The 11,382-nt window shown below is 30.6% G+C and overlaps 1 protein-coding gene across 2 annotated transcripts in view; it reads right to left on the bottom strand.

Annotated features, from left to right (window-relative positions):
- Nucleotides 1-390: 390 nt before the first annotated feature.
- LOC143255127 (disintegrin and metalloproteinase domain-containing protein 10-like) overlaps nt 391-11,382 on the bottom strand; it is a 30,067-nt gene continuing 19,075 nt past the window's right edge. For both annotated transcript variants that reach the window (XM_076510314.1, XM_076510315.1), the window contains 5 exons: nt 10,530-10,628; nt 9,433-9,623; nt 5,326-5,540; nt 3,655-3,819; nt 391-2,284 (listed from right to left, as the gene is read on the bottom strand). In XM_076510314.1, the coding sequence (XP_076366429.1) occupies nt 1,997-2,284; nt 3,655-3,819; nt 5,326-5,540; nt 9,433-9,623; nt 10,530-10,628 (958 nt within the window). In that variant the 3' untranslated portion in view covers nt 391-1,996. The remainder of the gene's footprint in view (nt 2,285-3,654; nt 3,820-5,325; nt 5,541-9,432; nt 9,624-10,529; nt 10,629-11,382) is intronic.

Genomic DNA, 11,382 nt, shown 5'->3' with positions numbered 1-11,382 from the left:
TCTATTCATGTTTACACCTACCAATTATGTTTGCATAAGTGATTCAAAATATTAAATTGGAAGATTGAACTAAATACATAAGAGTAGAAATCATCCTGCTAATGACATATATAACTTGAAATAATGTATTTATTTTTATATCTGACCTCTAAGTGAATGAGTTTCTTTTCATGGAACTGCCTAACCAATGGAAACCACCTTCAAAAGTTCTTACTTCTTGGAAAATAAAACATTATTTTGGAGTTAAATCATATTATTGGAAATAAAACATATTATCCTGGGATTAAGTCATGTTATTTAAATTAACCAGTGGAAAACGATGTGGTAATCTTTAAACAGTAGTAGTACAAAATACCAGTTGTCCTCTCACTTTAGTGACTACTGGTGACATTTTTTTTATTTCCCTTTTTACAATTCATTTTTTGCTCCCTGTTTTACACAAGTTGCTTCTTGTTTTAAGAGCTCTCGGGCTCTGCAGTTTGAACAAACTAACACAAAATATTAAAAATAGAAATGACTCAATAACAAAACCAAATATCCAGCTGATACAGCAACAGTACAAAACTGATTCTTGATAGACAAAGTAAACATTAAAAAAGTATAATTAATTAAATAACCTATTTACAAATGTAATGGTTTCTACCATGAACACAATACATTTCATACATTTTAACACTTAGAGATGTTCTCTCATTTTATCTCTGCCTTTATATCACTAATTATATTTTATACAACACTCTTCTAAAAGCCTTTTAAACATAAAACAACTAAAAATAAACCAGTAACTTTACATATCACAGGTTCAGATGAGATATACAATCTAACATTAATGGGGGCAAAGGAGTTCCATAAACACAATAGCATAAGTATGCAGTATCTGTAAGCAACATACACCATACAAACTTGTTAGTGTCTCTTTCACTACAGATAAATAAATAACATAATCAATAAACTCAAGTGATTCCATACATCTATTAATGTTAGCCTTTAATTAAATTTCAAGGTTCTAGGAGGAATTCTTCTAATTGAAAAGTGACATTGGTCCATATGAAAAAAATGATTCAAATATTTCAAACACTGATTTTTCTTTACTGTGACATTTCATTGTACTTTCTACTATAAAAGAAAAGACTGTCACATTCCATTTGATATACAGCACATTCAAATGTCTGCACGCACACACACAGTCAATTCTGGTTCAGGCCATCCAAATTTCATCTTTGTAAAAGTCTACTAACTAAATCAACTTACATCAACAATCTTGAAAAACTAAATAACAGTCAAATTTGAGTTTCTTGTTAGAATTTCACTTTGCATGTAGATCTCTTGATATAAAAAAAACAAAAACCTGGTAAAATTTGGACGGTCTTATCAAAAGCTTGGACACAAAAATGGTTAATAACTTTAAAATATCTCTTCCAAAATGTGTATGTAAATGGTTAATTTCCCATACTGAACTTAAAAACAGTGAGATTTTAAAATTACCATAAACATTAAAACCATTAAAATGAAATTGTGATAATACAATTCAAAACAATAGTTTAAATGCATTTTGTTTGAAACAGTTGCAAAGTTTTTGCACACAATGAAAACTCCAATATAAGAATTTATATTGCTGAAGTATATCTATGATGTAGTTTTCATATGATAGAAACTGTTGTCTGAAATACATAGTTTATAAATTTTCGTGGGGAGACTGGCAAAGTGAAAAGTCATAAAGTCATAGAGTATTGTCTGATCAGAATGAAAATAAATCTTTTTTTTTTTAGTCGATGTACTGTGATGGAGATATATTTTTCTAGATAAGTCATGTTTAGAGATGATGGCATACATGAAAGTGCAGTGCTGAGCATGACTAATCAGGAACAACCCTAAAGTTAATACACTGCCTCTTACCTTCCACTAATTATATTGGAATAATACAGCTTTATCATTTGGTTTATCTTTCACTTTCTTGGTGTCTTAAATTCAGTGTAAAAACTACAAGTAACCAAGGTCAGACACGACTTTTGGGTTTCATTTCCATCATGTTACTTCTTCTAGAACGAGTACGACCGTAAAGATTTTCTTCCATGTGACCGGCTTGAACTGTTAGTTGTTGGCTGTTTCTTCTGTTGTAATGTCCTCGCCCTTCTCCATAGCCCCATGAAGGTCCAGGAATGGCAGGGGGAGCAGATGGAGTTGGTCCAGAATAAGGAGGAGGAGGTTCATTAGGAGGAGCTTGCTGAATTAATTGAGCTTGGGTTGCTGGGCAACCTTGCATGGCTCTTCCTTGTTGGTATCTCTGAAGAAAACACAAAGTTAACAGGACTTAACAACATTCATTCTTTACAAATGTTTTCCATAAGGATGGAGTAATGAAACAGACTGAAAACTGTTGTTTCATTTTTAAATGTGTTAAACTTACAGACAATGCTCAAAAGCATAAAACCAACAAAAATCTAACTACATATAAGATGTATTATATTATTTCATAATATAAGTCTCCTTAACAACACAGTCTTGGCTATCAATATTCTAAAAGATATATAAAAACACATTTATGATTGTTAAGTTTGTAATACCTTTTCAAAAGGAAAAGAAAAAAAATGCTATTGTGTTTATGGAACTCCTTTGCCCCCATTTATGTTAGATTGTATATTTAAGTCCCTCAATTTGATTGATTTTAACCCATGACCTTGAAAATTTAATCAGGTTTATAACTTTGTGTATAGCTCCTGATGTATAAGCTTAGCCAATATCTATTCATTCTGCACTGAAGTATGTCCAAAAGGATGGGCAAAATCTGTGTGCCAGTAACCATCTGACTTTTGACCCATGATATTAATAAATTAATAAACCCTGAACAAACTGTACAAAATATCTGCTTTATAAGTTTGGTAAAAGAGATTCATCCAATTTTGAGACATCTTGTCCACAAGAACAGGTGTAAACCAATAGTCTCAACTCTACTTCACAAGGTAGTGGACAAGTAAAAAAAATTAAATGACTAATGTTTCTGTTATAAGTAATCATAAAGTCCTGTAAGTTTAAAAGAAAAACTAAAATCTAAGGTTCATAAATCAATGAAGTTCAGGGTAAAGACCATACTTAGCTACCTGTGATCATAAATGTAAAATAATTAAACAAAAATGCTGATCTATAGTCTATAGCATATTAAGAAAAAATGTTTACTGTGTGTGTAATTGCTTGTTCAACTCAACTTTATATTTAAAGTAAAAAATCCCTTTAATACAACTTCTCAAAGCTTATCAAAATATGTTATACGTACATCACATTACTCTGTACTAAAGTTTTTTCCAAAATTTTAATAACGGTGTAACGTTTTCCATTTTGTTTGCTACAATATTTACAGGATAAAAAAAATATAGCATTCCCCCAAAAGAGGTTATAGATCATCTAAAAGCATATACTACCAATCTCTTTGTGCAGCACCAACTTTCTAACTACTAAAGAGGTAAAAATTATTTTTTTTAAAACTTTCCAATCATAAAGTAATTTCTAAAAAATCAGTTTTCTTCTTTCTCTTCAAAACAGAATCTTTTTTTTTCTTAATCCTCTAAGTATACAGATTTTAGTTAATTTTGTTAACCATGTTTTAGCATTGCCACTCACACTTCTAATTAATTAATAATTCCACTATGACTTTCATACCTTCCTTCTAAGAGTATCAGCCGGCCTGCGAAGTGTGTCTATGATACGGAGTGGTGGAGCTTTTCGTGGGTTACTGCTTGGTGTGTGGACAGCACAACACTTAATGAACACACTCATAAAAATAGCTAAACCAATCAACATCAGCATCACCCCCCACCAGTGTGTCTGAAGAAGAGAAAAAGAAAAAAATCTATAATTTTACTGTTAAATTTATAATTTGTGTATGTTTCAGTTTTTATTTTGTTTTTTAATTTCTGATTCAATTATGGAATGTTATGTCTATTTGCTTGTTTGATTTTTAATTTTGTGCAAAGCTACTCAATGGTTATCTGCACTAGCTGTCCCTAATTTTGCAGTGTAAGACTAGAGGAAAGGCAGCTAGTCATCACCACCCATTGCCAACTCTTGGGCTACTCTTTTACCAATGAATAGTGGGATTGATCACAACACTATAATACCACCATGGCTGAAAGAGCGAGCATGTTTGGTACAATGGGGATTTGAACCTGTGACCCTCAGATTATGAGTTGAGTGCCTTAACCACCTGGCCATGCCAGGCCATATGTTTCAGTTTATAATTAAACAACATTAATAGTAAGTTATGCCTTTTGTTTTTTTCTTTTTTAGAAACTATATCTGCAGAAGAAAGCTTTCACAATTATTTTGTTTCACAAGTGCAACTCAAAAATTAACTCCTTTATCTGGACTACATAACATGGACATACATACTGAATAAGCCAAGACACATCCAACGTCATTACAGCTACATCCAATGTCATTTTACTCATTAAACTTACTATTTGCCATTTCAGAACTGGAAAATAAGGAGAATGTACCAAAGTTTATACTCCTGCTTCCTATCTTAGAAAATGCTACAACAGAAGTTTCTTTTTTCATTTTTCACATACAAAAGTGAAATATTAGATATATGTTGAATAACATAAATCAACAATACAATGTTAGAGAAACATGCAGGTTTAAGAAGTTATAATAAGAAATTATAAAATTCCTATAACCCGAGCATTTTCAAAAGGTAGACCTTTTGCAAGCATGTGAGTTATTGGGATTAAGTTATTTTATATATTAAAAACATTTATTGGTAATCATTTTAGTCACAATTTTCTTAACTAGCCCATTACTAATATTCAGAAAAAAACATGCACAATTCATATGTCATAAGAAGTAACGTTGTTTTTATTCAGTTTTGTAATTTTCACATAATCTATCTTTTAAATACATGAATGTGAATGAAAGTTGTGAAATTCTATTATTGAAAATCAAAAGAGATCCCACATTTTCTCTTCAATGAAATTTTTTTCAATGTTTCCAATAAATTGTATTGCAGGAATAAAACTAACAGTAACATGTTACTAACCGCATTTAGGCTTTCTAAGAAACATGGGAAAATAATAAAAGCAGTACAAAAACTTTAACACATACAGGAATCACCTCAGTCAGTTTTTTTTAGCATATGCAATTTTGTGTGATTAAAGTGCCTCTCAAAACACTCAGCTACTATCAGCAAAAATAACTGTGCCACATGATAATACCATTCACAAGAAAGTTTTGAAAATAAGTAATATGTAAATGTAACACTCCATTCTTAACACCCGTATATCACTGAATTACAGGACTTAATTTTATTTAAAAAAACAACAAAAAACATCTTACTGTGATCCACTGCCTTATATCCATCAGTGTCTTCTGATTAAAAAGAAGATTTTTCAATCGAGCTAGAGGACCTTCTGCATCTACTGCCCGACATTTCTGAAAGACGTCACAGTAGCCTTTAAAGTCATTGCACGGTGATCCTGGTCGCAACTTAATGCCTTTAATTTCTTTCATTTTTTCAATTTCATACGTGCTTTTACAAGTTTCTGATCGATCTAAACAGAGCAGATATAGTGTCAGTAAATTTCCATAAAACATAAAGTAATAAGTTACAGAACTTACACCTGATACCATATATTCCACAGTCAAATTTTGTTTCACATAATCATTACATATCTTAACAGTCCTGAGCAAGGAAGAGTCCCAACACACAGAAAACAGGGACAATGAGGTGTTGTTTTTATACACTGTGAAAGATCACTTTTAATTTACACATATGTTACTATTTTATCTTAAAATACTTTTATTAACCCTTCTGCAACTGGTCAAGGTTCAGAGGCCATGTCATCTCATTTGTTGACTTAATTCAAATTTTTATTGAACTACTATCTTATGAATCTATGCCAATAAGTTTGGAAACAAATTGTAGATTATAATTCAAACTATAATATTATATATGAGTTAATTTCTTTACTTAAAAATAAATATTAGAAGAACATATTTAAATATAGATTTTAGTGAGTCACATGGAATGTTGAATACAGCACTGTTTAAAATTAGCTGTTTGTGATGTCAAAGAGCTAAGTCTATAATTTTGTACAAATTACAACTCAAATTACTAATACTGACAAGCTAGAATATAATATATGAACCTAATATATTTTTATTTTTCTGAGATACTGCTTATGTACTAATTCAAATAAGGTGTCCCTGTTCAAATCTTCCTACTCTTTTGAAACGGTACCTTATATACTCTTACTACAGTATATCATAAGTGAATAACCAATCAACAGTTTAGAATGTTGAAAAAGTGGCTTTCTCAGCCATTTTAATCTTTGAGAAAGCTATTGCACTCTTTCAATCCAAGTTTTCAAGAAGGTAGGTTGTATCTTTGGACTGCTCAAAGTCTCACATTTTTAAAGCATAAATACATCTTAGTTAATGAGCTCAATAAATTATAGTAGAATTCTATGGTATCAATGTAGTTATTTATGATTTTTTAGTTATTCAACTGTATACACTGCTGGCCAAAATCTTAAGGCCAATGAACACAAAGAAAAAATATGCATTTTGCATTATTAGACTCAACCACTTATTTGAATAGAGCTTTGAAAAATGAAAATAAAAATAAACTTTTTTAGCATTTAATAGGGAAAATGTGAACACTATGAAATTAGCCTAAATACTAGCTGGTCAAAAGTTTAAGACTATACTGAAATGAAGTGTTAATCAGTAAACAAGTAATAAAATTTAGTCATTTGTGTTCAAGCGTTAGCGTTGCCTACATCTCCCACCGACATCTCCTGTGTTACACTGGGTAAAAACATGGCAAAGGCTAAAAAGTTGACAGAGTTTGAACATGGGAGAATTATCGAGCTGCAAAAGCAAGGTCTCTCTCAGCATGCCATTGCTGGTGAGATTGGGATAGTAAAACTGCTGTTTCAAGTTTTATAAAAGACCCTGAGGAATTCTGAATGAGAATTTTAAGTGACTGGCTCAAGAAAATTTTGCCAGTGTTGAGCAGGAGGATTTGATGGGTTGTCCAGCAAGACACCAAGTGATTGTTGAACCAGTTAAGGCCCTTACGGATGCAGAATACAGCTCAAAAACAATAAGATGGCATCTACAAGAGAAAGGCTTTAAAAACCATAAACGTCTTCAAAGGCCATGCCTCCTTCCACACCACAAAACAGTTCAATTAAACTTTGCTGAGAAGCATCAAACATAGGACGTGGAAAAATGGAAGGTTTTGTTCTCTGATGAGAAACAATTTAATCTGGATGGTCCAGATGGCTTCCAGTGTTACTGGCATGATAAGGATATGCCACCAGAGACATTTTGTACACAACACAGTGGAGGAGGTTCCATCATGATCTCGGGTGCTTTCTCCTTCCATGGAACAATGAAGCTTCAGGTTATACAGGGGCAAACAGCAGCTGGTTACACTGGCATGTGGGGCAGAGCATCCTTATTGATTGAAGGCCCTCGCTTGTATGGAAACAGCTGGATCTTTCAGCAGGACAATGCTGCAATCCACAATGCCTGCAGAACAAAGGACATTTTCATGGCAAATAACAGTATTCTTTTAGACCATCCAACATGTTCACCCAAACTAAACCCCACTGAGAATGTTTGGAGGTTGATGGCAAGGGAAGTCTATAAAAATGGATGTCAATTCCAAATAGTGCATGATCTTTGTGAAGCCATCTTCACCACTTGGAATAACATTCCAGACAGCCTTCTGCAAATACTTATATCGACCATGCCAAAGCGAATGTTTGCAGTTATTTGAAATGACGGCCATGCAACTCACTACTGAGACCTCTTGTTGGGCATTTCCTACCCTGTTTAGGACTTTTTTTTTAGTATGGTCTTAAACTTTTGACCAACTAGTATTTAAGCTAATTTCATAGTGTTCACATTTAACCTATTAAATGCTAAAAGTTTTTTATTTTTCCTTTTCTTATTTTCATTTCTCCAAGTTCTACTCAAATACATGGTTGAGTCTAACAACACAAACTGCATATTTTTTCTTTATGTTCATTGTCCTTAAGATTTTTGCCAGCAGTGTATATAAAAAAACTGAAAAAATTTTGTTTCATATCTTCTGTGTGCTAAGTTTTAAAAAGGCTTAACAACATATCTCCAGCAACTACATAGTACAAAATTTGTACCAAGAGATAATTGTTTGCTTTACTTGTTGATTTATTATTCTATATTTTAAAATAAACAAGTTTAATAATTTATTTCTAAAAAGTAATAATCTGTACACATATATATATATGTGCACCATGTCAATGACTTATGTAATGTTAAGTAGACATTACTAGAAGATCAATATAATAAAAAATAATAAATATATAGCATTATACGACTTAAGCTACTTAGACTAAATATATGTATTTTTGTGTTATAAGATGTAGTTATTTCAGTATGAAAAAAAAAATTATTTACTAATTTAGTTATGATGTTGGTCAAGTGACAGACCCCACATAGTTAGAGCATAGAAAATAGCATAAAATATAAAGTCTCACTGAAAACAAGCATTTGAAACATATTTAGGAGATTATATAAATTACAGAAATAATATTTTGGATTTTTGGGATGAAGAATAGTTTTTAATCATATCATGAAATAATTTTGCTCTCAGCCTAGTAACAAAACAAACTATTTTCACAAATAAATCTTTAGTAAAAATATTTCATTAAAAAATCTGATTTTTAGCATACAAAATAAAAGTAATCTTTACTAAACGTCTATCAACTTTTGCAAAGATCGACATGTTGTATCAAAAGTTGTAGTTTAAACTGTATAAATATGTAGACAAACTCATGTGCATTATACTAAGCCTGTTGCAAAAGGGTTAGGTAATAGAAGAATACAGTTAAAAAACTAAAATATACATTTTCTCATGTTTTATAAATTATACTTACATGATCAAAAGTGAAATATATTAATAAAAGCAGGTCCGTACCATAAAACTTATTAATCAAACTAGCATTGCATTTATAATCTGAATAGAATGAAGCTATTAGTGTTAACTAATTAAGGCTTGTTAATAAGTTGCATTCAACTATCCAATTATTTTCACACAAGACTTGGATAGTTGAAATAATAAAAAAATAGCAATAATAAAAACTAATTTTGGTTACTTTGTTACTTTCCCAGGTTATTGTACTGATTAATTACACTTGAGCCTCAATGAAGAAAAATCATGAGTTTATTCACTATTTTATTTAAGAACTTCATTATAAGGCTGTCATAACCAACATGTTTCTAAAACTTCTATAAATTTAATTACTCACAAACACTAAATAAAACAAAGCACATTAGTAGCAACAAATGCTTACACATCTTCATACTTACCACACTCCTCACAGGCAACTTCACACTTGTTTATATTACCATTCTCCTAACAAGCAACTCCACACGCATCTTCAAACTTACCATCCTCCTGGCAGGCAACTTCACACATCTTCTCTGGCTTAATTTCATCACCAGACAAGAAGCATTCTTTCAATCCATACTTTTCACAAATAGAACCAGTACATTGTCCATCCCAGCATACTTGGGTGCCTTCATTACATACAGTTTTGTTTGGTTTAGGAGGAGGAGTTGGACATAAAGCACTTCTACCAGTAATTAAGTTAAGGATAACATTTTATATAGTAAAGCTGTAGCTGAAACATCAAATATGTAATTACACTGCTCATAACAAAGAGAACTGGAATCTGTATTGTATTATAATTAATGAAATGCAAATTCACAATTTTATTACTGTGAAATAAGGCATATCTTCTTTAATGAACAATAAAATATTTAAAAAATATATCTATTGTAACATCTAATGAACATAGTCAAATCTGTTTTGTTTCTTAATAACTTTGTAATCAAATTTTAATGGAAAAATATTTAATCCACTCAAAATAATGGAACTATTATACTTTAATATTACCTTTTACTCATTGGATTCAAACTTAAATTATAATTTTTATAACTCCATAAAAGTTCAATACATATGAAAAAAGAAATGTTTAAATATATTTTCTATAATCTCTTATTCAGCATCTCGTCACACACACCTTTGTGTTACAAGTCTAAGATTAAATTGATATTCTGCTTTTTTTATTTATTTAGTAGCATACCATGTGCTGCAATGACATGAATAGTCTCATGTTAAACTGAATTAAAACTGACAGTTACATAATATGAAGTAAACTTTTTAGAGCTAAATATGCTATTGATGAACTGAATAAAATTAAAACTGACAGTTACATAATTTCAAGTAAAACTTCTAGACCTGGATTAATCAATTTTCACTCATTAACCAACATGTATAGTACACCTTTCTTTGCCTAGGTTCAACAACTTTTATTCCATATCACAGGAATAAAAGTCTTAGCTTTTGTACATCAACATAACCCTTCCTTTCTCCATTAGATAAATATTAAAAGTAAACATGTTTATTGTTTACTCAAACACTCCTACCAAACAATTTTGTTGAAGAAATGTCATATATAATACTATCTACATCAAAAGGATATCTACACACAGAACTAAAGCTACAATCTGATTTCTCTCGACACAGCTTGTTATCATTTTCAAATCGGCAGCTGTCAGTGCAACAGGGACCTTGGCTTGGACTGAAATAATGGAATCGTTATTATGTAGCACATACCTTTTATAATTCCATAGCTTACCTAAATATGTGATGGTTACTTCTGTGATATTTAACCAAAGTTCTTAATTTTTCAAGGATGTTTTTATTTTCAGTAATTGTATTAAAAATTGTACAGTGACACCTACTGACAAAATCATTAAAACAATACAGCAGTCAAATTTAATTTGAAATTTCTTTATATTTTCATCTCAATATAAATTAAGGGCAGTGGTGGAATTAACACATAAAAAAAAATTAAATTCATACATAGTTCAAAAAAGAAATGCACTGTAATACTATTGAGAAAAATAATAATTTTGAACTAAATATTTGGTTTAAAGTAAGAAATTTGGAGCAAAGTTCCGTACTTGTATCTTTAAATATTTCTATCAAAATAAAACAAAACAATTAATAAACAATTTAAGATTTTGTTGTAGAGTAATACGATTATTAATAATTATAATAAAGTAATTTTACATTAAAATAGTAGTTGCTGTACAACAAAGTGTGAGAAGAGTTCTGAATTTTACCCTTGAAGCTTTTGTTTTGTTTGATGTTTATGTTTTCAATTACAAGTTATTCATGTTATATTGTAAATTACACATGAAAACTCCAAGTACTACCATTTGTTTGAAACAGTTTAAAGCGTCCAAGTTTATTCTATTAGTGAACTGGTGAAAAACTTTTTTTTTAACTTAAAACAATTGTTTCCTTATTGTTTCAGTGAAATTCCCTTA

Source organism: Tachypleus tridentatus, chromosome 7 (assembly GCF_004210375.1).
Source record: "Tachypleus tridentatus isolate NWPU-2018 chromosome 7, ASM421037v1, whole genome shotgun sequence".
NCBI lineage: Eukaryota > Metazoa > Arthropoda > Merostomata > Xiphosura > Limulidae > Tachypleus > Tachypleus tridentatus.
The sequence above is the reverse complement of the archived record's forward strand: the minus strand, read 5'-3'. Positions and strand labels throughout refer to the sequence as shown.